Source organism: Anomaloglossus baeobatrachus, chromosome 7 (genome assembly GCF_048569485.1).
Source record: "Anomaloglossus baeobatrachus isolate aAnoBae1 chromosome 7, aAnoBae1.hap1, whole genome shotgun sequence".
NCBI classification, from domain to species: Eukaryota; Metazoa; Chordata; class Amphibia; order Anura; family Aromobatidae; genus Anomaloglossus; species Anomaloglossus baeobatrachus.
In genome coordinates, this window is record NC_134359.1 from 104,391,571 (window position 1) to 104,419,391 (window position 27,821).

General features: G+C 45.0%; 1 protein-coding gene across 1 annotated transcript in view; it reads right to left on the reverse strand.

Moving 5' to 3' along the window:
* Window positions 1–27,821, reverse strand: part of LOC142245947 (uncharacterized) — a 414,818-nt gene that overhangs the window by 353,540 nt on the left and 33,457 nt on the right. Inside the window, exon 4 of the mRNA XM_075318950.1 lies at window positions 26,476–26,578. Within this exon, the coding sequence (XP_075175065.1) occupies window positions 26,476–26,578 (103 nt within the window). The remainder of the gene's footprint in view (window positions 1–26,475; window positions 26,579–27,821) is intronic.

Consider the following 27,821-nt stretch of genomic DNA (forward strand, 5'->3'; position numbering starts at 1 on the left):
GCTCCACGTAGAAGAGCAGATGGAGGTTGGCTAGGAACCTATAGATTTTGGTATACTACCGCAGTGTGATTTCTGTGGGAAAGCTTTGACTGTCATTATATTGGTAATGGGGGCTCTGGGTGTCACTTTTGTGAAGGGCGAGAGCTGGATCTGGCTTACGACCCTCTCTCAGAGTTGAATGAGGCTTGCGACCCTCTATAAGAATTAAATGTGCCTAGCGACCCTCTCTCGGAGCTGAACGTAGTTCTCGACCCTCTCTAAGAACTGAATGTGGCTCGCGACCCTCTCTAAGAACTGAATGTGGCTCACAACCCTCTCTCAGAGCTAAATGGGGCTTATGACCCTCTCTCAGAGCTGAATGTGGCTCATGATCTTCTCTCAGAGCTGGTTGTGGCTTGCAACTCTCTCTCAGAGTTGAATGAGGCTTGCAACCCTCTCTAAGAATTAAATGTGCCTCGCGACCCTCTCCCAGAGCTGAATGTGGTTCGCGACCCTCTCTAAGAACTGAATGTGGTTCGAGACCCTCTGTAAGAACTGAATGTAGCTCACCACCCTCTCTCAGAGCTGAATGTGGCTCGTGATCTTCTCTCAGAGCTGGTTGTGCCTTGCAACTCTTTCTCAGAGTTGGATGTGGCTTCTGACTTATTTTCAGAGCTGGATGTGGCTCTCAAGGTCATAAAGGTTGGGGACCACTGGTATAAAGGAATAACTTTGAGGAGGATGCAGTGGTAATGAAGTGCTATGGCCCCTTTAATATTGGAATTGATGGAGATCTTGACAATTAAATCTGAATCAACCCAAAAGTAATACCATATCCTAACAATACAATGCCACTTTCTGTGCAATAATCCATTAGTATGTGAAATTACATTGCATTACTTAGCAGGTACTTAATTTGTATATGTGTTACAATTCAGAGCAGCATTGGCAATTCTGCATACTTCAGAGCGGAAATCATACAGTATTACATGTCCCATGCTTGCAATCTCATGAGCGCTGTCTTCAAACTAGTCACAATACAATCTGATGTAAGAAAACTAACTGTCCGTCTGCAATACTGGGTCTCACAGTGAGCTTGCTGATTTTTTCCAATGATCACCGCCAGAACTGGAGCTTCAGTCCTGGCCTATAATAGAAAGAATAGTTACTGATCAATCCAAATTAATATAATTATAAATAAATATAGATGGACATTCACTGGGCCTTTTTTAATTGGCCCTAGTGCCCATGAAAGATTTTTTAATTGTCCTTAATGCCACACTATAAGTGAATGTTGACCTGCTCTAGCCAAATACATTTTAAATGGAGATGTGGTAGACATTCTAATATATAAATATAATTTGTGTACATCATACAAACAGGATAGATCTGTGCAAAGCCCCTATCCATTTTTTAGATTTTCCACAGCGAAAATAAATTTTTTAAGGAAAGGTGATCTTTGTAAGTCCTAGGAAGTGGAACAGAAAAATGCAGCTTTAAAGACTGTGGACAAGCAAAAGCCTATTACTTTTCAAAGCAGCAGCAAGCAAAATCTACATGGGAAACTTCAAGGCTCCCTGCTCTGGGGGTGCCCTTGATGTCTCACAAATGAATATTTTATTTCTCCAAAGAAAGCTGTAAAAAAAAAAAGCTGCAGGCCTGCTGAGATCGGAGTCCTGCCTTCTGCCAGAGAAAGACAACAAATGTAGAAACTCTGTAATTGTTCTGTGGTTTGTTTGACATGTTAGAAAGAGACCATGGATTGCTGTTAAACTTAGTGACAGGCATTTCAGACAGTATTAAGAATACAACCAGACAGCAAGAGAAGGAACGAGCCTGGGAAATCAATGAGTTTTATCCCTACTCCGGCTTCTGTGACATGTTCTTACTTTTCAAAGGTTGTTTGATTTACTACTTTGCCAAAAGTAAAAACACTGAAAATCACGGGCCAAGCCGTAGGGGGTACAGAGCTTGAATTCGATTTTAGCCTTCTTGCTTGAGGAGACAATAGCCTATTGGCTACATAAATATTCCTTGGTATTCCATATGGCATGAGATTGGTTTAGGTCATTAAACATTTTGGTTTGGGGTCTAAAAGCTTCGATTAATAGCTCAACTGAAAATGACGGAATGTTGAGTATATGGAGGATGAAAATATAAATCACGTTGGAACGGTGCGATGATGGCACATCCACACTAAAGGGTACTTGGCACACTACGACATCGCAGGTGCGATGTCGGTGGGGTCATGTCGAAAGTGACGCACTTCCTGCATCGCTCTCGACATTGTAGTGTGTAAATCCTAGATGATACGATTAACGAGCGCAAAATCATCGTAATCGTATCATCGGTGTAGCATCGGCGAATTACATAATTACGCTGACGCGACGGTCCGATGTTGTTCCTCGCTCCTGCGGCAGCACACATCGCTGTGTGTGAAGTCGCAGGAGCGAGGCAAACAAGAGAAGAAAAGTGCCGCACATGATGGGGAGCACAACAACAATGATTGATAAAAACAATCTTTATTTGTAGTAAAGGTTAAAAAACAATTAAAATGCAAAACACACACCTAGTAACACAGCATGCGCCCACCGTCCAGCTCCAAAACAATGTTATACGTATTACAAGTCATAAGATACAAGCATTAATAACATATGGCAGTACTTATAATAATAATGAACAGCCTGTATACAGCCGTAACAAACCCAGAGGGAAAACATAAACATATACCCTCATAAAGCCACAGGGCAAAAAGAGGCCCAATAATACCAGGACATAATCAGAGATATATAGTTTACAAATTGCTGACTGAAGTCAAATAACCTGATGTGGCACCATACCTATGCTCATATGTAGACCATAAGTCCCTCTAGGGGAAAGGAGGGTAAAAAAAGTTGGAAGCAAGGACGGGGGGGAGGCATGGAATGCCGTGAGCAAGGCCCACGCGCAGGGCCGGATTAAGGTTGGTGGGGGCCCCTGGGCAGAAAATCTGGTGGGGGCCCCATAACGTTAACATTTTTAGCCATAACAGTAAAGCGCGAACTGTAGCATTTAGATATAAATCCAATGAGCATGTGTCTTATCCTGTTCTGCCACATTCAGATTTACAGTACTACAATACAGACACAGTCCAGGATCACTCACAGCCGTCACTTATACACAGAAAGATCGAGGATCGCGCTGTTGCCTGCCGCCATCGGTGGCCCCTTGACACGATCACGGGAAGTCGATGGTTGCTATGGTAGCGGCGGGCCATGTAATGACCCCTGTTGCTATCATGACATATTTTCTGTCACAGTCGATAGAGCGCCGACTCACACAGGAATGCTGTATTTCTGCTAATCAGAGCTGTACAGCTCTGATCAACAGGGATGCACAAGCGATCAGACTGCTGATGCTTATAGCTCTCAAGGGGACAAGTAAAATAAATACAAAATGTAAAAAAATAAATAAAAAGTTCAAATCATGCCTCATTCGCCCCACTGAAAATAAAACAGTTAAAAAAATATACACATATTTGATATCTCAGAGTTCAGAAATGCCCGATCAATAAAAATATAAAATCAATTAATCAGATTGGTAAATGGTGTAGCGAGAAAAAAATCCAAATGCCAAAATTATGTTTTTGGGTCGCCACAAAATTTTTAAAAAGATCCAATAACGGGCGATCAAAAAGTAGCAACTTCATAAAAATTGTATAATTGAAAACACCAGCTCAAGATGCAAAAATATTAGCAGTCACTGGGCCTCACATCCCAAAAAATTAGAACACTACGGGTTTCAAAAAATGGCACCAAAAGCACAATTTTTTTTTTTTAACAAACTTCTGAATTTTTTTAACCCCTTAGATAAAAGTAAGAGTATACCTGTTTGGTATCTATGAACTCGGCATCATACTGACATGGTAGTTTTACAATATAGTGAACATGGTGAATAAAATAACCCAAAAACAATCGTGCAATTGCACTTTTTTTGCAATTTTATCGCACTTGGATTTTTTTCCCTGTTTCCTAGTACAATATATGGTAAATCTGATGATTTCACTCAAAAGTACAATTTGTCACACAAAAAATAAGCCCTTATTTGGCAAGATGGATGGAAAAATAAAAAAGTTACGGCTCTCAGAAGGGGAGAAAAAAACAAAAAAAAAAAACGGAAAATCGGGGTGAAGGCGTTAAATTTTGAGTACTATAATACTATGACAAAATTTTATGAAGTCAATATGAATAACAAAACTGATAGCTGTCTATTCTGTCTCTTCCTCATAGCAATGAATCCAACCGCTCTAATTATCAGTCCCTTAGATAACTGTATGGTTTTACTCATTCTACGGCTTCCACAGATAGCTCAACTCAGCACAACGATGACTTGTAGAAAGACAAGGAGAAACGCTGTAGTTTTCTTCTAGAATCTTGTATTAAGTACAAAGTAAATGCAGATGAAAAGGAATAATCTGTACAGGGTTGCAGACATGTCTCTTCAGCAATGATTTCTCTAGACTAAACTGAAGGAGAAGGGAGGAGCATTCTATACAGAAGCCAACTAAGGGAGGTACATAGGGACAAACTTCATACAGTCTAATCTACCTAGTAACAATAAAGGAATTTCCTGATAGGAGGAAAAATATGCAATGCAAGAATTATATACAACAGGTTGTTCCCATTCATGGGACACAACACTCCCCGTCTGAAATCATATGATTTCACAAGTCCTTCTACGATGTAAGGAGTAGATCCTGTCCCTGGATGTCACGAAACCTGTAACGAGATAAGAGACAACACAAAAAATGCAACGTAATGCACTGAATTCAAGTCCATGCTTTGTTGATGACGCATTGTCCTTGCGTAAAAAATGAAAAAGTAGAAAAATGTTAAACATGAATTCAAGTTCAACAAACCCATCTTCAGATTGGGGAAGCCGCAAACATGCCAACTCTTCCTCCAACCCAATAATCCAACGGTAAAGTTTTAATCCAAAGGAAAAGTTCAAGGTTCAATTGGACACGGACAGTTGTGTCTCCGTACAGCAGGGGTAAGGAAAGGTACGCTCCCCGCCGTGGCAGTGTCCAACGACAAAGTTAGTTCATGTAACGTCCTCCTTTGGTAAAAATAGCACGAGTTCGGTGACTGGACGAATCACACACATGTGTCAGCCGTGGCACGATGAAGACTTGTAGTTGGTGAAACAGTGAGCAGTGTGAACAAGACAAGCTACGGCTCGTACCTCAGATGACCAACTTGAGAAGCACTCGAAGCGATGAGATCTCAACTTCTGTTTTGATGTCACTGAAGTGTAGCGAGCGGAGACGACCGGTCTAATTTCCTTGTCGGATTCTGGTTCCACCAGCTCGTACATGTTGCCGGCGTAGTTATCACAGGTCTCCTCGTATAAGATACTTGGAGGTGTCAGCCACATGTTGTCGCCGAGTTTGGATGCAGCAGTGAGTCTCGTTCCTCGGTCGGTTGGGTTTTGTTCGGTGGGAATGTGGTGCCACTGTTCAGCATGATCTCTGTCGAGGATATTTTGCGTAATCTCGACAAAGCATTTCTCCATCTCCGGTTGTCTTTCCAAAGTGCGTTTTAGAGAGGAGGACCTTGCGGTTGCTTGCTGGGAGTTGTTTGGCAACCTTGGCCTTGGAGACCGAAAGGGTAATGGGGCTACCCAACTGTTAGAGTCATTTTGAGAGAACTCTTTATCCATAATCTTTATGAATTCTTTGTCTTCTCTCATCGAAGCCAATTTGTTGTCTTCATTTGTAGACTCGAACGCTGTTGACCCGAAGTCGTCATCCCAGAGATAATATGCGTTCGCGCAGTCGGGAGGCTGCTGTCGCCACCTGGTGTCGCTCAGCCTCTCTTTCACCCCGTAGTGATGCGGACATGATTGAAAGTGAGTGCCGCGACTGTTTGGGAGGATGTGCGTCTTGTAGGAGGAGATCGCGTCGGGACTCTTTACTTTGCCTACGCAGACGTTTCCTATGATCACCCAGCCTAAGTCGTAGCGCTGAGCGAATGGCGCATCGTGTGGCCCGTTGATGTGTTGGCGTACTTTGTGTAGCCGGAGGATGTCCCTTCCAATCAGAATCAGGATTTTTGCGCTATGATCAAGAGGTGGGATCTTGCTGGCGATAGTTCTCAGGTGAGGGTGGTGAAGAGCTGCCTCTGGTGTTGGAATCTCTTCCCGGTTAGCCGGTATCTGGTTGCACTCGACGAGTGTCGGTAGAGGTATCTCTACGGTATTTTCAAGAGATGTTACCACGAGACCACTGGCTTTTCTTCCGCAAGCTTCTGAGATGCCGCTGCAAGTACCTAGTGTATAAGGGTAGGCATTTCCTTTTAAGCCGAACAAGTCAAAGAGTTCAGACCTGGCAAGTGACCTGTTACTCTGGTCGTCCAGGATGCTGTACACCTTCACGGCCCTTTCTGGGTGACCTTTGGGATATACCCTTACTAAGCATATTTTCGCACAAGACTTGTCCCAGAGATCTTCTCCGTAGACTGCGGTGCACGAGGAGGATACTGTGAGGTGGTTCGCAGCTTGGCCTGTACTCTCCCCGCCATGACTTGTGGTAGGAGAAGGTGTAGGTGCAGGATCAGGCTGAGATGGGTGGAGCGCTTGTACGTGATCCATGCTGTCGCACTCCATGCACTTAATTGTAACCTTACAGTCCTTGGCAAGGTGTTCTGTAGAGGCACAACACCTGAAACATACCCCAAACCTTTTCAAGAGTTCCTTTCGTTCTTGAAGGGGTTTCTTCCTGAAGCCAATGCACTTCTTCAGGGGGTGTGGCAGCTTGTGAATAGGACATTGGCGGTTCGGATTTTCCGCCTTCCCGCCTTCAGTGCCATTGTCTGGTGCTGATGGTGTAGGTGGTAGAACGTCGGTCTTCTTGACTGATACTGGGCCCCTACGGTTTCTGTCATTTTGATGAGGGCTCTCATATCCGGGAGCTGGTGAAGTGGAGGCGGTTGGTTCTCCACAGGTGAAGCTGGGGTCTGACTTACGTTCCGCGATGCCGTTGATGAACTCGCAGAAGTAGGAGAATGGAGGGAAGGAGACTTGGTGCTCTTTTTTATAGTTTGTTCCTACCGTAGTCCACCTTTCCTGCACGTTGTAAGGTAACTTGGCGACTATGGGTTTCACCCCACGAGCGGTGTCCAGGTAGCTGAGGCCAGGTAGGTGTGTGTCTGTTTTGGCCAGCTGGAGCTCGGACAGCAGGTCTCTGAGTTCCTGGTACTTTGAAGCATCCTTGCTAGATATTTTGGGAAGGTCGTATAGTTGTTTCAGCAATGCACCTTCAATTGCTTCAGGACTGCCGAAGCCTTTCTCTAGCCTGTCCCATGCGGTTGCGAGACCAGTTGTTGGGTCGCTGATGTAGACGGATCTGAGTCTCTTGATTCTCTCAGTAGACCGTGGCCCTAGCCACCTGATTAGCAAGTCCAGCTCTTCAGCAGCCGTAATGCCAAGGTCACGCGTTGCGGTTTTGAAGGCACACTTCCACCCTCTGTAGTTTTCAGGCTGGTCGTCATACTTTGTGAGACCGGTGTTGGTGAGTTCTCGGCGGATCATGTACCTCGCAAAGTCGGACATGTCTGATCTTTCCGATAGTTGGGGCACATTTGCTGACTGCGTGATGCTGGTTGCGTTGTTCGTAGCTTCGTGGTTTGGGAACATGGGAAAGTACGGAGTGGCGTAGGCGTTTAGACCAGTGACCGCCGGTTTGGTGTGTACAGTGTCTGTTGTATGCGGGTCTGGAACTACACGGTTGTTGGGAGTGTAGCGCCTTGCCGGCATGTTAGGTTGCATGTAGACATGGGCATACGGAGGTTGCTGATGCGCAGGGTGTGGCTGTGCATTGGAATATGAAGCTGGTTCAGGCTTGAAAGTCTGAGGTGCATTGGACTGACCTGGAAGGCTGGAAGCTGTAGGTGGATCAGTGTCTTGAGGCTCTGGAGAAGTGTTAGCACTGACGGGAATGTTGATGGTAGTTGGCAGTTCGTCGGTTTGGCTCAGCACGTAATCTCTTGTACGCTTAAGTGAGTCTTCTGTGTCGAGATCACGCAAACTGGCGCTGCCTTCCTGGCTGCCACCCAGAGCTTGCTCGAAGACTTTTAGCCTTGCCATGGCCGCCACATGTTCACATTCCTTCTGAAGGGCTTCAATTTCTGCTTCCTTGCGTGCAGATTCTGCTTTAATCTCTGCTTCTTTGCGTGCAGATTCTGTTCTCATCTCTGCTTCTCTCTGGGCGAAGATGGAGTGTACTTTTGTTGTTTCTGCTTCAGCACACGCCTTTATGAGCTGCTCGCTGAGGGTTGAGTACCTTGATGAGCCTGATTTGAGTGAGTGCCTTGAGCTCTTAATGGACCTGGATTTGTAAGATGCCGCTCCTGACATTTGCGCAATTTTTGCTTCAGTCTTGCTCACAATGTCGCGCACGGTGCGGTCTCGTTCAGCATTAAGCTGTTGGAAGTCCTGTAGTTCTTTTTCAGACTCAGACGTATTTGCTCTCAGCAGGGTAGAGGAATATTTTTTACAAATCTCTTTGTAGGACCGGTATGCTGAGTACAGTTGTTCAAGGGCTCCCTCTGATGGTAGCTCATGAGCACCGGTCGCAGATAAAACAGTCACTTGTTTTTGCACTCTTTGCCACAATAATGCTGTCTGGGTAAACAGTTCACTTCTGGCTGTTTCTAGGTTCTCTTTAACCTTCCATGTTGGTTTGGTCAACCGCTTAGATCTTTCACTGCAATGTAAGTGTGAGTCTATGTCTTCCTCTTGTTGCTTTAAAGCAGGTAGGGAAATTGTTCTCTTTGACTCCATCAGGAATGGTGAATGCTGCTCTGCACTGGTTGTCAGGGAAACAATACAATGTTGCAATCTCTGCAGTCTGTTTTGCAGGAAGTATTTGCAGAGTCTCTGGCTGCAATTTACAATTAGCTTATGGGGGATTCTAGGTTTAAGGCTGCACACAGTTCTGATAACAGGTTAATACTTTACAGGGCACTTTGTCTGAAGCTGCTATAAAGTTTTATGCTGTGGCTTGTTATCAGCCCCTTGGGGTAATCCTTTCTCTGGATTGTATGCTGTATAGCACTCCTGGAAACAGATTCTTTACTGATATATGTATACTAATCCCGGTCACAGCTAATCCTTTTCACTATTCTGTCTCTTCCTCATAGCAATGAATCCAACCTCTGTAATTATCAGTCCCTTAGATAACTGTATGGTTTTACTCACTCTACGGCTTCCACAGATAGCTCAACTCAGCACAACGATGACTTGTAGGAAGACAAGGAGAAACGCTGTAGTTTTCTTCTAGAATCTTGTATTAAGTACAAAGTAAATGCAGATGAAAAGGAATAATCTGTACAGGGTTGCAGACATGTCTCTTCAGCAATGGTTTCTCTAGACTAAACTGAAGGAGAAGGGAGGAGCATTCTATACAGAAGCCAACTAAGGGAGGTACATAGGGACAAACTTCATACAGTCTAATCTACCTAGTAACAATAAAGGAATTTCCTGATAGGAGGAAAAATATGCAAAGCAAGAATTACATACAACAGGTTGTTCCCATTCATGGGACACAACACTGTCAGTGAATGGCACTCAGCAATACGTCTGGCACATGTACATGGAAAGAACACATTAAACTCTGGGGGGGGCATCATTTTACTGCAAGGGGTGTATGTAACTATACTCCAGGAGGCGGTTATATCACAATAAGTTAGTGTATGAATATACTCAAAAAGGGATAATGATTATAGTCAAAGGGATGGGGGACATTATTCTATGATTATACTCCACTCTAGGGAGGGGGCGTTATTTTATGATTATACTCCATTAGTAAGGTGTTTTAGGGGGGGGCATTATTTTATGATTGCTCTCCAGGTGAGGGGAGTGTTATCCTATGATTATACTCCAGTGGGGGAGGGGGCATTATTATATGATTACAATCTAGTGGGGGAGGGAGCATTATTATATGATTACAATCTAGTGGGGGAGGGAGCATTATTATATGATTACAATCTAGTGGGGGAGGGAGCATTATTATATGATTACAATCTAGTGGGGGAGGGGGCATTATTATATGATTACAATCTAGTGGGGGAGGGAGCATTATTATATGATTACAATCTAGTGGGGGAGGGAGCATTATTATATGATTACAATCTAGTGGGGGAGGGAGCATTATTATATGATTACAATCTAGTGGGGGAGGGAGCATTATTATATGATTACAATCTAGTGGGGGAGGGAGCATTATTATATGATTACAATCTAGTGGGGGAGGGAGCATTATTATATATGATTACAATCTAGTGGGGGAGGGAGCATTATTATATGATTACAATCTAGTGGGGGAGGGAGCATTATTATATGATTACAATCTAGTGGGGGAGGGGGCATTATTATATGATTATAATCTAGGGAAGGGGCTTACATTCTGATTATATGAAAAGGGAATAGTGTAATTAAGGAGGTGTAGGTAGCTTTAAACAATGATGGGTGTCAGGGACTATACTGCAATGTAGCTCATATGTACGTCGTTCATACACACTTAATAATAATAATAATTTTATTCATTTATATAGCGCTATTAATTCCACAGCGCTTTACATACATTTGCAACACTGTCCCCATTGGGGCTCACAATCTAGAGTCCCTATCTGTATGTCTTTGGAGTGTGGGAGGAAACCGGAGTACCCGGAGGAAACCCACGCAAACACAGGGAGAACATACAAACTCCTTGCAGATGGTGTCCTTGGTGGGATTTGAACCCAGGACCCCAGCGCTGCAAGGCTGCAGTGCTAACCACTGAGCCACCGTGCCGCCCTCACTTCACCTCTTGCAGTAAAATAACCCCCCCCCAAACTCCAGGAACAAAATGTACACCACTTGCAATAAAATGTCCCTGTCTCCACCTTTCATGTGCAGCTATATGCAGTTATTCCCCCTTACTGATTGCTCTGTTTTGGAGTTACTTGGAGAGCACTGTAGCCCCCTCTACACCCCCCTCCCCCTGCCCTGCTGAGTGACCTTACTCTCACAGCTGACATCGTCCTTCTATCACAGCCTGCATCTCTCATGGACGGTGCAGGCTCTAGCTGCATCCACAGCAGCAGAATGGCCGGTGACACATCAGAGACGATGAATTTCCCGCCCCCACAATCCTCTCGGGCAGATAACAGCCGCGGCAGAGAGGAAACTGAAAATCAAAATGACATCTGTCTCCCTGCACCGCCCCCCTCTGGAGCCTGGCGGACGGCACACTGTGCAACTGCACTACTCACATATAGATAAAGCCAGCTATGATCATGGGGGCCGCCAACACAGGGAGCCGAAGACAGATGGTGGTGGGGGCCCCCTTGGAGGCTCTTGTGGTGGGGGCCCCTGGGCGGCAGCCCCGCCTGCCCTGCCTATAATCCGGCCCTGCCCACGCGTATCACCGCAAATGAACGGCTTCCTCAGGGTAGGAATGTTGAGTATATGGAGGATGAAAATATAAATCACGTTGGAACGGTGCGATGATGGCACATCCACACTAAGGGGTACTTGGCACAGTACGACATCGCAGGTGCGATGTCGGTGGGGTCATGTCGAAAGTGACGCACTTCCTGCATCGCTCTCGACATTGTAGTGTGTAAATCCTAGATGATATGATTAACGAGCGCAAAATCATCGTAATCATATCATCGGTGTAGCATCGGCGAATTACATAATTACGCTGACGCGACGGTCCGATGTTGTTCCTCGCTCCTGCGGCAGCACACATCGCTGTGAGTGAAGTCGCAGGAGCGAGGAACATCTACCTGCGTCACCGCGGCTCCCGTCGGCTATGCGGAAGGACGGAGGTGGGCGGGATGTTTACATCTCGCTCATCTCCGCCCCTCCGCTCCTATTGGCTGCCTGCCATGTGACGTCGCAGTGACGCCGCACGATCCGCCCTCTTAATAAGGAGGCGGTTCGCCGGCCAGAGCGACGTGGCACGGCAGGTGAGTGCATGTGAAGCTGCCGTAGCGATAATATTCACTACGGCAGCTATCACAATGATATCACAGCTGCGACGGGGGCGGGGACTATCGCGCTCGGCATCACAGCATCAGCTTGCGATGTCGTAGTGTGCAAAGTACCCCTTACACTCACAAAGACTCTTAATAGTGAATGTTGAGTAGGTATGGAATCCATATTAGGCCCTGTGCGCACAGTCCAGTTTCGGATGCGTTGTTGGTGCAGTTTTGGGTGCAGTTTGTTGCCCCAAACTGCACGTCTCTTCTTCTTCCAGCAAAGTCTATGAGAATTCAGAAAGGCTGTGCTCATGTTGTGTTTTTTTTTGTTTTTTTGCCTGCAGTTTTGGGTGCAGAAAAAAGCAGCAGCATGTCACTTCTTTTTTGCATTTTTCCCTGCGTTTTTCCATTGAATATAATGAAAAAAGCATGGGCAAAAATGCAGCAAAAATGCACCAAAACTGCACCAAAAACGTACCGAAATGCGTCAAAAACACATGCTTTTTTTTATGCGTTTTTCTGCCAGAGGGTGCGATTATTGCTGAAGAAACAAAACTGCAATGTGTGCACATAGCCTCACCACTCCATTTACATGAGACACACAAAACCCCCATTCTTAGGATCAGTTTAGGTTCCACCACTGATCATACATTTATTACCGATCCTGTATATAGGTAATAAACGCTGTTCATAGAACAATTCCCTAAACATTTGAGAAATTCTCGGTTTAAACTATGAAAAATATACTCTTTTATTGTACTAATTTGTAGATAAGATTAACGAAATCAGTTATAAGCTTATTTGGAACTTTTACTAATATGTTGCCTTTTATGCAGTACTGTGCAAACGTTTTAGGTAGGTGTGAAAAAAGCTGCAAAGTAAGAATGTTTCCAAAAGTATAAGTTAACAGATCATTTTATCAATTCACAAAATACAAAATGAACAAAGTGAATGAACCAAAGGTAAATACAGTCATATGAAAAAGTTTGGGCACCCCTTTTAATGTTAACCTTATTTCATTATAACAATTTGGGTTTTTGCAACAGCTATTTCAGTTTCATATATCTAATAACTGATGGACTCAAACAGAAACAGATGTGTGGGAGGCTTTGAACTGTCTGAAGAAAAGTCAAACACTAAAGGGCACTTTACACACAGCGACATTGCTAGCGATGTCGCTGGTGAAAGCACCCGCCCCCGTCGGTTGTGCGTCACGGGCAAATCGCTGCCCGTGGCGCACAACATCGCTAAGAATGGTCACACATACTTACCTGCCTAGCAACGTCACTGTGGCTGGCGAACTGCCTCCTTTCTAAGGGGGCTCGTCGTGCGGTATCACAGCGACGTCACTAAGCGGCCGCCCAATAGAAGCGGAGGGGCGGAGATGAGCGGGTGGAACATCCCTCCCACCTCCTTCCTTCCTCATTGCGGGCGGCCGCAGGTAAGGTGAGGTTCCTCGTTCCTGCGATGTCACACATAGCGATGTGAGCTGCCTCAGGAACGACGAACAACCTGCGTCCTGCAACAGCAACGATAATTGGGAATAGAACAACGCGTCAACAATCAACGATTAGGTAAATCATTCTGATCGTTAACGGACGTTCGTGCGTTTCACACGCAACGACATCGCTAACGAGGCCGGATGTGCGTCACGAATTCCGTGACCCCAACGACATCTCGTTAGCGATGCCGTTGCGTGTAAAGTGGCCTTAAGATGAGGTTGGGAATATATTTTCATTTCAAAGGACATACACCATGGCAAGACTAAGCACAGCAATAAGAGAAAAGGAAGTTATATTGTATCAGCCAAGTCGCCCAAAGGCCCCTTTCACACATCTATGTCTCTGGTACGTGTGAGGTCCATTTTCACACTTACTGGAGACACGGGCACACGTAGATCCATTACATTCAATTGGTCTGCACAGGAGCTTTACACCGGAAGTAACGCTGTGTTTACTGCCAACCACTGCCATCCACAATGTCACTATGTTTCTCTATGCATTTTTTTATGTATTGCCTTTCTATGCATTATGTTGTTTTTTTTTCTTCTCTATGCATTGTTGTCATCACTGATACAGCTACCTATCTGTCCATTGTTGTGTGTTATACTTCCTGGGGGGGGGGGGTCTGTGTTCTGAATTGCTAGGGACATGGACTGACTTTGATTTGCGCATTTTTTCCAACTTGCTAATTTTTTGTAGAATTAGAATCTTAAGTATATGAGCATTGTACTCAAAGTTGCACATATTGTTTTGTCCCCTCACATTATAATGTGTATGTTTGACAAAGGTCTAAGCGTGACCGAAACATTGCTTTTGACACACCTTGGTTTTTGGATTTCCACAATAAGGGCACGCTCACACGAGCATGAAAAGCGGATGAGTGCAATGCGAGAAAATCTCGCATTGCACTCTGACCTATGTTAGTCAATGAGGGAGAGCAGTTGGGCAGCTTTTCTCGCATACAGATTCTGGATGCGGGAAAAGTAGCAACATGCTGCGATTTTCTGCGAGAGCCGTATCACTCAATTGAATGGATGCGAGAGAAACATCGGACTGCACTCGGATGTTATCCCAGGGCAGTGCGATATACGCACAAGCTGACAATGGAGCTTGTTTCATTCGCACCCATTCAAGTCTGCGAGAGAGAAACATCGCACTGTTCTTGAGTTAAACCGGTGTAACGCGAGTACAGTGCGATTCTCGTGTCAGCTGGCAACGAAGGAGATAAAAGGAGATAAATCCCTCCCTTCACTCCCCAGCGTCGGCCCTCCCCTCTGCAGCACTGGCCCTCCCATCGGCAGCATCGGCCCTTCCTTCTGCAACTGTGGTCTGATCACATGATCAGACCACAGTCGCATGACACTTGCATTGCACTCAGCTCCTGCTGTGAACGTGAGCCGAGTGTCATGCGAGTACTGACACTAATCCCCGTGTGGCCTCAGCCTAAGGCCCCCTTCACATGCACGTGCCTCCGGTACGTGCTAGGTCTGTGCCCGCATGTACTGGAGACACGGGCACACGTAAACCCATAAAAATCAATGGGTTTATGTGCACGCACGTGTGCAGCCACTGGCCCGTGCCTCCGTGTGGAGCACACGTGAGCCCATGTGCTCCACACGGATGCATGTCCGTGTTTCTCCGGCAGCACGGGCCCACACACGTACCACACGGATGGAGTGTGGATGCGATCCCACGTGATACGCGCCGGAAAAACACACGTGTCATTTAAAAAATAAAAAAAACACATACTCACCTCCCCAAGTTGTGCAGTCTCTGCCGCGGCTGTCACCTGCATCGTCCCCCAGTGAATTTGAACAACGCATCTTCTTCACTGGGGGCCGTAAGCAGCGTCAGCGGGGCGTGGCCTGTGCTGGACGCTGTCAGTCAGCACCACAGACAGCTCTGGAAGAATCAGGTAAGGCTTTTCGTTCTCCGTGTGTTATTACATATAACACACGGAGAACACACATAGTGCCATAAACACGGCTCACGGAGGGGAAAATGCACCTTTGACACGTGCGTGAAACACGTGCGTGATTTTCACGGATGTGTGAAGGGGGCCTGAACAAGAACTTTCACTTTATGCAATTGAGTGCCGAATTTATTTTCAGATATTTTTTTTCATATAAAATATACTATTCCAGTCATAAGCAAATATTTTCAAATTATTTTATTTTATTGGCTACATGTAAGTTGCATCATAAAGGGGTTAAAAGGCTTTCTTATGATTACAAAAGTGTTTTTTCTTTTCTGAAATGGATGTGCGATGGGCTTGGGCTGTGTCTGATATTGCAGCTAATGCAGCTAATCCCCATTCAAGTGAAAAGAACTGAGTTTCACTATCAGACAAAGTCAATTAACAAGCTGAGAATTGTTTTTAAAAAGAAAAAAAACACTTTTATTTGGACATTAGGAAGACAAGGCAATTTAAAGAGAGTCATCCAAGATTACATAGACGTAGAAGCAATAGAAAGGCTATGGTTGGCATCACTGAAATTGCTTTAACACTGTGCTCTACAAGCCTTTGCACGGGCACACAAAATGAATGTTGCTCAGAAAACTTTTTTATTATTTTTTTTGCAATATTTCTGAGTTTAGCCACTCTTGTGTAGCCAAGGAAAAGTGTTCATCTACCCTTTAAACCTGTTGCCATGGCAGTGATTAAGTGTGTATGAACGCTGCATGTCTTTGGCTGGAAAAGCATTCCATTTAGGCACTCCGGTGTGATAAACTGAGATTGACTTACTTTTCACAAAGAAGCACTTCAGTAGATGTGTTTTTCAGTTAGAAGCATGGTCTGTATCTGAGTGCATGCATTTTTTTAGTATTAATTATGAAAGGTGTTTTTTCTGACCTTAGAACTGACCTAAGAATTCTACAAATGGGAACCCTTCAGCTGTACGACACAGTCTATATCTAATATAATATATAATATATACAAATGCATCTCAATAAATTAGAATATCATCAAAAAGTTAATTTATTTCAGTAATTCAATAGAAAAAGTGAAACGCATATATTCTATAGAGTCATTACACACAGAGGGATCTATTCCTATATATTATATAGAGTCATTACACACAGAAGGATCTATTTCAAGTGTTTATTTCTGTTAATGTTAATGATTATAGCTTACAGCCAATGACAACTCAAAAGTCATTATCGCAGAAAATTAGAATATTATATAAGCCCAACTGAATAAATGTTTTAATCTCAGAAATGTTGGCGCCTACTGAAAAGTCTGTACAGTAAATGCGCTAAATACTTGGTTGGGGCTCCTTTTGCATAAATTACTCCATCAATGCGGCGTGGCATGGAGGCAATCAGCCTGTGGCACTGCTGAGGTGTTATGGAAGCCCAGGTTGCTTTGATAGCAGCCTTCAGCTCGTCTACATTGTTGGGTCTAGTGTCTCTCATCTTCAGGTGGCTTTACACACTGCAACATTGCAAACGACATCGCTGTAACGTCAACGGTTTTGTGACGTAATAGCGACCTCCCCAGCGACATTGCAGTGTGTGAAACACATCAGCGACCTGACACCTGCTGTGAAGTTGCTGATCGCTACAAATCGTTCAGGACCATTCTTTGGTCCTTTGTTTCCCGCTGTGCAGCATGATCGCTAGAAAGTCTCAGTGTGTAAAGGGGACTTAAATGTGCAGGCAGCAGGAGCCGGCTTCTGCGGACACTGGTAACCACGGTAAACATCGGATAACCAAGAAGCCCTGTCCTTGGTTACCCGATATTTACCTTCGTTACCAGCCTCCGCCGCTCTCACTGTCAGTGCCGGCTCCTGCTCCTTGCACGTGTAGCAGAGTACACATCGGGTAATTAACCCCATGTGTGCTGTAACTAGGAGAGCAGGAAGCCAGCGCTAAGCAGTGTGCGCTGCTCCCTGCTCTCTGCACGTGTAGCTACAGCACACATCGGGTAATTAACCCAATGTGTACTGTAGCTAGGAGAGCAGGGAGCCAGCGCTAAGCAGTGTGCACGGCTCCTGCTCTGTGCACATGTAGCTGCAGCACACATCGGGTAATTAACCCGATGTGTACTGTAGCTAGGGGAGCAGGGAGCCAGCGCTAAGCAGTGTGCGCTGCTCCCTGCTCTCTGCACGTGTAGCTGCGTGCGCTGGTAACCAAGGTAAATATCGGGTTGGTTACCCGATATTTACCTTAGTTACCAAGCGCAGCATCGCTTCAGTGCATCGCTGCTGGCAGGGGGCTGGTCACTGGTTGCTGGTGAGATCTGCCTGTGTGACAGCTCACCAGCAACCCGTGTAGCGATGCTCCAGCGATCCCTGCCAGGTCAGGTTGCTGGTGGGATCGCTGGAGCATCTGACTGTGTGACCTCTCACTAGCAACCTCCTAGCAACTTACCAGCGATCCCTATCAGGTTGTATCGTTGTTGGGATCGCTGGTAAGTTGTTTAGTGTGACGGTACCTTTCCTCTTGACAATACCCCATAGATTCTCTATGGGTTTAGGTCAGGCAAGTTTGCTGGCCAATCAAGCAGAGTGATACTGTGTTTATTAAACCAGGCATTGGTACTTTTGGCAGTGTGGACAGGTGCCAAGTCCTGTTGGAAAATGAAATTTCCATCTCCGAAAAGTTTGTAAGCAGAGGGAAGCATGAAGTGCTCTAAAATTTTCTGGTAGGTGGCTGCACTGACTTTCATGTTGGTAAAACACAGAAGACCTACACCAACCGATGACATGGCTCCCCAAACCATAACTGATTGTGGAGACTTCACACTAGACCTCAAGCAGCTTGGATTGTGACCTCTCCACTCTTCCTCCAGTCTCTGGAAGCTTGATTTCCAAATGAAACGCAAAATTTGCTTTCATCTGAAAACAACACCTTGGACCACTGAGCAACAGTCCAGCTCTTTTTCTCCTTGGCCCAGGTAAGACGCTTTTCCATGTCCTGGATACGTCTGTGTGTGGTGGCTCATGAAGAACTGACTCCAGCAGCAGTCCACTCCTTGTAAATCTCCCCCAAATTTTTGAATGGCCTTTTCTTAACAATCCTATCAAGGCTGCGGTTATCTTGGTTGCTTGTGCACCTTTTTCTGCTACACTTTTATGCACCTTCCGCTCAACTTTCCATTAAAATGCTTGGATACAGCACTTTGTGAACAGCCAGCTTTTTTAACAATGACCTTTTGTGTCTTACCCTCCTGGCGGAGTGTGTTAATGACTGCCTTCTGAACCTCTGTAAAGTCAGCAGTCTTCCCCATGATTGTGTAGCCTACTGAACCAGACTAAGGGTACCTTCACACTTAACGATGCAGCAGCGATCCGACCAGCGATCTGACCTGGTCAGGATCGCTGCTGCATCGCTACATGGTCGCTGGTGAGCTGTCAAACAGGCAGAACTCACCAGCAACCAGTGAACAGCCCCCAGCCAGCAGCGACGTGCAAGCGACGCTGCGCTTGCACGGAGCCGCCGACTGGAAGCTGCGGAGACTCGTAACTAAGGTAAACATCGGGTATGGTTACCCGATGTTTACATTAGTTACCAACGCACACCGCTTAGCTGTGTGTGCAGGGAGCAGGGAGCCGCGCACACTGAGCGCTGGCTCCTTGCTCTCCTAGCTACAGTACACATCGGGTTAATTAACCCGATGTGTAATGCAGCTACATGTGCAGAGAGCAAGGAGCCGCGCACACTGCTTAGCGCTGGCTCCTTGCTCTCCTAGCTGCTGTACACATCGGGTTAATTAACCCGATGTGTACAGCAGCTACATGTGCAGAGAGCCGGAGCCGGCAGCACAGGCAGCGTGAGAGCTGCGGAGGCTGGTAACTAAGGTAAATATCGGGTAACCACCTTGGTTACCCGATGTTTATCTTGGTTACAGCTTACCTCAGCTGTCAGACGCCGGCTCCTGCTCCCTGCTCGCTTCATTTGTCGCTCTCTCGCTGTCACACACAGCGATCTGTGTGTCACAGCGGGAGAGCGCCTTTGAAGAAAACGAACCAGGGCTGTGTGTAACGAGCAGCGATCTCGCAGCAGGGGCCAGATCGCTGCTCAGTGTCACACACAGCGAGATCGCTAATGAGGTCACTGCTGCGTCACAAAAAGCGTGACTCAGCAGCGATCTCGGCAGCGAGCTCGCTGTGTGTGAAGCACCCCTGGACCATTTTAAATGCTTAGGAACCCTTTGCAGGCATTTTGTGGTAAACATTCTAATTTTCTGAGATAATGACTTTTGGGTTTTCATTGGCTGTAAGACATAATTCTCAACATTATCAGAAATAAACACTTGAAATAGATCACTCTGTGTGTAATGACTATATATAATATATGTATTTCACTTTTTTTGTATTGAATTACTGAAATAAAATAACTTTTTGATAATATTCTAATTTATTGAGATGCACCTATGTGACGCCCTGGCCTATCAAGTCGTCACAGGGTATTGTGCAATCTGCCCTTCTGCACAGTATCCACCCTAATTGGTTACCGATCCTGGTCCTTTGGTGTTGCTAACAGCTTAACCAATCAAAATCCTAGGAACACTTCCCACTTTAATCTACCAGACACCCCATTGGTGGGCCTGAAGAGAATAGGGCCGCCCACAAAGGGAGTTGATGAGGGGAAAGTGAGGAACGTGACAGTTGAGTTCAGACAGTGGAGTTGAGCAGTGGAGAGTGAGAGGAGAGGAGGTGAAGTGACTCTCTGAGAGGGAGAGGTCATGGAGGAGGGCTCCTGTGTACTATGTGGCAGACGTTGGTCTGGGCCTGGTAGGAGCTGGAACCCCGGTCGCAGGGGACAGTATCAAGGGGCTCGGACTGTCGATGAGGGCGGCCGGCGGCCTTGAGCTATCACCGGGCAGGGGCCAGGGCACGACGGGGTACGTGGACCACAGGCCAGAAAGTAGTTTCACGCGTTCCGGTAATTTACCCGACGGGGGTGAAGACTTCAAGTGTCATCCCCAACCCGCTCCAAAATCGAGGTACTAGCGCACCGATGGGATAGGACTTTCCCACTACAGTCCAAAGAAATCCTATGCGTGAACCCTGAGAGCAAGCTCACTCCTTTAGCCATACGGGTGAGCGGGACCCGGAGAGTTTCATACCAACGGGTCCAACAGAGAGAAAGGTGCCAAGGACAGGGTCACAGACTAACAGCAACACCAAGGGCACGGACCCAGGCGTGCTCCCTACAAGCTGCAGTGGTGCTCAGAATTCTGGTTTACAGCGGTACACCTCTATGTCTATATCAGCCAGTAAACTATTGTTTTGAGTCTGTGCTCCATTCATGCCGTTAGTTACTGCTGTGTGGAGCAATGAATCCAGGCATCACATCATACAAGCATTTTCAACAGCATAATATGAGGAACTGTGGATTCCAATAATATATAAGCCTACTACTCGTAATCTCTTGCTGTATGAAAAATGTTCCCATATGAAACCTGTTTAATAAAAAAGACATATACTAACCATCATTAATTCTACAGATATTTTTTTGGCCTCTTCACTGGTGTTGTGTCCACTTTCTCATTCATTCCTGCCTTTGCTGCCATGCCGTGGCTCCATTGCAAGCGCTACTGAGCAACAAAAGAAAGATCTTGGGTGTCCGCTATGGTGACAATCGGATCGGGAAATTTTACTTATCATTTCTTGGTAAACCTGTTTGTAGGTGTACAGACATCCCTCACAAGTGGGGGAGTTGTGCAATACTTCCAAAACCAATACCTCGTATATTTTATACATTATGTTTTCATCTTTTTAATGGACATTTTTTATGCAGGATGCAGTCAGGCCCTTTAGAGTTTGTTAGGTCAATTGGGGTGTCTGTACTATGGGGTGCACTCATATAGTGCTGGGCATGCCGCCTGATTGGATAGAATGGGCATCATCAATAGGCTGTGGGCCAGACACAGGAGAAACAGAAGGGCATTACTGCCATTACTGGTGTATGGGGTACAGGGGTGGAGGTGGCCCACTGACCACAGCACCTATTTCAGCTGGATGTGCCTCTGAGTGCTCACATGCAGGTGAAATGAGTTGCTGCATAGAGAACTGTCGGGTCCCTGCACTACAATATATGCTGCAGGCAAAACATTGGCAGGCAGCTGACATTGGCAAATCCGTGACTAGGGGCCATGTTGCTCACTCCAATGTCAGCTACCAGCCACTGTGAACTAGCTACAAGGGAGGACACGTTATCGGAGTGGAGTGAAGGTGAGTAGAATGTTTGGGGATTTTTATGCGTTAGGGACAGAATGGGGACTCTATATACCAGGATGGAGACATATATACCAGGATGAGGACATATATGCCAGGATGAGGACATATATACCGGGATGGGGGGCATATATACCAGGATGGACCCAGGATGAGGACCATATATACCAGGAGGAGGAGAACTATACAAGGATGGAGACATATATAATAAGATGGGGAACATATTTACCAGGAAGTGGTTCAGGATTGGGGAATTTTGCATAGAATGGGGGACATTAATGCATAATGAAGGGAGGGGGAGGCAATACATATGCTTCTAAAAGGGCCCATACATCTAACCAACATGCGGGGGGGAGGCCAGGTCCACATTTTCCACCGGGGCCCATCATACTCTAGTTACCTCACTCATCCCAGTCACAGCCACATCTACTTACATTGTATGGCTGAAACAGAGGGTGCTTCCCGCATCTGACAGTGACATTATGCCCTCTGTTCCTAAGGTTCCGGAGCACCACGTGCCCTTGTGGCACATTATATGCAGGAGTTGAGGACCCGAAAAGTGATGAGGTGCATGCACCTGCCAACTTATCCATCCACCCACAGTAGGTAGTGTCATAACTCACCTCTGCCCCCTTCCTGCACAATGACATCTGCATGAGAACATGAATAGAAAACTTTCCTAAGGAAATAAATAGTCCCCTAAAATGTCTTGTGAATCTGTGATATGTCTACAAGCATACGTCTAATGTCCATATCTCCAAACAGGCAAGAAAGCAGCTTACCTACTGGAAACGTACAGAAAACAGAATACAATAATCTGCAATTAGAGGTGCAGTTTATAAAAAAATTATCACAATCTGGCTTCAATTAGTTTAAAAAATGTATGTCACATTCCCTTAAAGAAAAAGAAAAATATAACTTAAAAGAGTAATGGATATTTACATTTTTTAATAGGTTAGAGTACAGTAGGGCCCTGCAAAAAGAGTCCACCTTTTTGTGGTGGCCGGCTTAAAAAATATTTTGACCAAAACAAAAACTGTTGCTTATGTATGTGATACGGTGTTTAATGGGAATGAACTTTACGCTGAGTATTTGGTGCAGAAGTTTTCTGCAACAAATCTTCATCTTCTGCCAGAAAAACACACCAAACATGAGGCGCGTTTTTGGTGCACTTTTTGCCCTGCATTTTTCATAATGAATTAATGGGTCAAAGGGCTGAATAAAGCAGGGAAAAACTCATCAAGCATTGACAAATCTGCAAGGAAAAAATAAGCAATATGCGCACAGCACTTCAGAATATTCTTTGACTATGCTGGCATAAGGATAGGTGAGCAGTTTTGTGATAAAACTGCACCAAAAAAATGCACTGTGTGCATATGGCCTAAATGTGTGATTGTTGAGGATGTGGTGCAGAAGTGGAGTTTTTCCAAGAGTGGCCGTAGGACTGTGGAAGAGGGGTGGAGGCGAAGCTGTATGGGGCCCTGAAATTCCTGGTGGTAGCGCAGCATACAAGAAATGGTCCTAGCTGGGTGTGTGGACTTGTATTATGTGAATTTTACACCCGTTGATGTCGACTGGCCAGGCCCAAAAGACAACTTTGTTGTTGCTCATCTTCAACAACTTGACAGCTCCTCAGTAACAACTTCACACATGAGATAATGGGCACAAAACTTCCCGTTTATTACAGTTGTACAAAGCGTTTTCAGATGCAGTCTTAGTGCCCACTGGTTTGGTTCTGTTCTTACTGGTCCTGTGAGTCCAAGCGCAACCCAGTCCAACAAAACAGTTGACTTTGTGACAGTCATTTTCCTTTCTATGGCTACATGTTTCTTTTCATCATAGAGGAGGTCCATACTAGGATGGTCACTATAGTCAAGAGAAGAGAGTTATGCTCTTCAGATACTTAAGAAGAATCTGCGAAAGTAAGCCGATTTTGTTCACCCACCGCTACGTCTCACCCTGTTACCTTTACGGTTAGGGGCCTTGCCACTAGAGTCCTGTCCTGCAGCTTCTATTATCTGTCACTGCTCCATTCAAGGGACGATCTCTAGTCTCAATGTTGTTCTTGGTTTACAAATCACAGTTTATAATTCACATTATTTACAAAGATGCGGAACGCAACTCAGATAGCATCACGTGTCTTCAATGAAAGAAGTGTGCCAGCAACTGTCTACCGCCTTACAATTGTAATATATTAAGATGATAAGAACTTTGATGGGAGTGCTTCATTAAGTAAATTGTTCAATAAACACATGGGATTTTGGAAAATATATTTGCTGACCAAGGAGCTCAGTTTATTTCTAGATTATGTTGGACATTCTATAATAAGATCTATCTAGAACTGTATTTTTCATCTGCTTACCACCCAGAAACCAGTGATCAGACTCATCATGACAGTCAGACACTACAAGAGTTTCTTCGGTGTTGTCTCTCACCATTCGTATTACTGGGTGGAACATCTGCCTTTAGCTCAGTTTTCTATAAATAAGTAGCATTAAGTTTCTATTAAAACATCTCCATTCTTATGTATCCTTGGGTATCACCCTCATTTCAGTTTATTTTCAATTTACGAATTAGATACTCAAGAGGCTGGCAAATCTGTATACAAGTTGAAACGTATCTCATCTGAAGTATGAGAAAACCTGAGAAGGGCACAAAGTAGACAGACCTCTTCGGCTAGTCGGATATGCACCAATGGACCAAGCATTAATGTTGAGAGAGATAATTGAGTCCTGCACCACTGCACATTACCTGCAGTAACGTCTGCGGTATCGCCTGTGCCCGAGTCCGGGTGGAGAGCCTGGAAAGTCCAACAATCCAGGAGCGGGGTGCTCGTCATAGAATAAAATCCATGGATAAAGGTGAGAATAAAGGATGACCGCACTCTGTCCGCTGTGCAGGATTTTTTTTTATTCAAACACGTGCATAGTAGAAAGCCGGAGGCACACTGTGAGCTGGCTCCTCAAGACTGGACGACGGCCGTTTCGCCCACAAATTGGGCTTCCACGGGTCCACTTAATGTTGAGAACAAGGTTTGGATATCCACTAAAAATATCAGGCTTAGGGTACGCTCACACGAGCGTTAAAAACAGACGAGTGCAATGCAAGAAAATCTCGCATTGCACTCTGACCAATGTTAGTCAATGAGGGAGAGCAGTTGGGCAGCTTTTTATCATACAGATTCTGGATGCGAGAAAAGTCTTAACATGCTGCGATTTTCTGTGAGAGCCGTATCTCTCTCAGCCATTCAAGTGAATGGGTGCGAGAGAAACATCGGACTGCACTCGGATGTTATCCCAGTGCAGTGCGATATAACATATATATATATAATAGGGATTAACCCCTCCCTCTCCTCCGCAGCATGCTGTGATTTGATCCAGAATATGTCCGAGCCTCGCCAATACAAGTCAATGGGAGCGAGGAAAAAATAGACGTCACACGGACAGCACCCGGACCATCCTAGTGACGACCGTTTTTATGGATACAATTCTATCATGTAGCACAGAACACTGTAAATGGTCCTGTAAATGACTGTAAATGTTCCTGTAAATGACTAGTAGCTGCTGTGAACAAAATGGATTGCACACGGACAGAACACTGAGAGCACACGGATTCAAGTGAGAAAAAAATGATCCTACTCTTCTGTACGAGAATTGGACCGTTTTTTCATACGTTTGTGTGAGTCCAGCCTTAAGGTACCTTCTGCTAGGTTCAATGGTCCATATGAAGTTACTGAGGTCATTAATCCCGTATTAATCTTGTTTAATGCTACCTCCTACTTTCTAGATACCCAATGTGTTCCATAAATCTTTGTTTAAAAAAATACTGTCAACCAATTAATTATATTAGCAATCCAATCTATCTTGGTTAGGGGCAGTCTTGAGTTAAAGGTACAAAAATACTTGACTCCCGAGTTGTGAGATGGTCGCTAAAGTATCTTATACAATGGAAGGGTTATGGAACAAAGGAAAGATCTTGCATGTCAGCTGCTAATATCCATGCTGATAATCTGATAAGGAAATCTCACCTATTATTTTCTAATAAAACTGGTTTCAACGGTTCAGAGGCCACTCATAAGAGGGAAGAGCTACTGTGGCATTCACCTCCATGTTTGTTCCTTCTGTTCCTGCTTCTGTCACAATGCTGCACCTTAGTTGCGGGGACCACTGGGCAGCAGTGCAGTAGCTCATGTTATTCTAGGACTAGTGTTGCGTGCCGGGCTGGGAGGTTGGGAGTTAACTCCTAACTTTTTAGTTAGTTGCTACCTTCTATTAAGTAGTGCAAAGATCACATTATTGAATTTGATTAATAGTGTTATTACATCTGTTCTGTTTATCTAAATCCCGTTCCTTGACTTTGGCTGGTATATTGACTCCTCTTCTACTTGACGATTCTGTTCTTGTTCATGACCTTCTGCATTGATGCTGCCTCCCAATCTTTTCCAGACTGCTCAGAAGCCTGTCCGTTAGAGCCCTATTCAGACCACCTGCCTGGTTACCTCGCACAGAGACTTCATGACAACTGGTGTTAACTGCTGAACTTAGAGGTGGATGCAGAACTACACCAGTGATGCAAGACTCCATTTTAAGGCTCAGGCGGGATCCCATAAGGTAAAACCCCTTACTATCAGAAAGTGATGGCAAATCATAGTGATACGCTATAAGATGTGAAAAATCTTTTAATTCTAAAATTTAAGAAACATAAGCAAACACAGCCAAAACTGAGTTCTTCATACGGAAAAATACAAACTTCAAAAGTTGATTTGTAATTTGTTATATTTTTGCGTTGTGACATTCATCCTACCTTGATAGCTCTGAGCAGCATACTGGTCTCTGCTTTCACCCCCTTCTGGTCAAGATGCTCATATGCAATAAAAGCCACGTTTGCTTCTTTAATGGCAGCAAAACTATTTGAGAAAATTAACATTAGAGGTAATGCAGTTATTGAATAATTTAAGTTGTCCATAGCAATCCATTGTTTTGTGCAAAATCTCTACACCTGTACAAAATATCAAGCAGCTAAATATTTTAGCCGTATTGTTAAGGAAGATGTATTTGCCCTTTAGCAAAGCCCCAGCACGTAAGCCTGTTCTTCCTTTGCATCAGGTACAGTGAACTACTAAAACATTTGTTTCAAGTGGGAGTGATGTGACGCTGAAGTTCTCTCAGACCTTTAGCCGATTGTACCAACTATTCTGCACTTGCTAAATAACCATTGAAAGCAACTACTTTTTTATGAAATTTAAAAACGCCAAAGAGAAAGCCTTAAAAGTTCATGTCACAGTTGGTGTAGGACGCTCTAATGTTAGCTCCTAGCTGTCCTGTGTGCACATGTGTACAATGGTTCCAGAATGTTCCTAAACAGAGATAAACAAATTATTTGAGTGAATTAAATTCTCAAATTTTACAAAACTTTAGGCGGGCATTACACGTTGCGACATCGCTAGCAATTGCTAGCGATGTCCAGAGCGATAGCACCCGCCCCCGTTGCACATGCGATATGTGGTGATTGCTGCCGTAGCGAACATTATCGCTACGGCAGCTTCACACGCACATACCTGCTCTGCGATGTCACTGTGACTGCCGAACAATCCCTCCTTCAAGGGGGAGGTGCGTTTGGCTTCACAGCGACGTCACCGCAACGTCATTAATCGGCCGGCCAATAGAAGCGGAGGGGCGGAGATGAGCGGGACATAACATCCCGCCCACTTTCTCCCTTCCGCATTGCCGTCAGGACACAGGTAAGGAGATGTTTGTCGCTCCTGCGGGTTTACACACAGCGATGTGTGGAGCTGCAGGAACGACAAACAACATCGTACCTGCAGTCGAACCGACATTATGGAAATGAACGACGTTACGCAGATCAGCGATATTGTACGCTTCTGCGCTCGTTCATCGTCGCACCTAGCATTTACACGTTGCGATGTCTCTACCGGCGCTGGATGTGCGTCACTAACGACGTGACCCCGACAATATATCAGTAGCGATGTCGCAACGTGTAAAGCCCCCCTGACATTCACCATAATAATATTTTTTTGCAATTTGCTCTTCGGAAACTCTAGAGAATCATACAAATTATGAAAATGAAAAAAAAAAAAAATAAATAATAATACTTTTCTCTTCACTCAACTGTGCCGCTGCCCTTGGAGC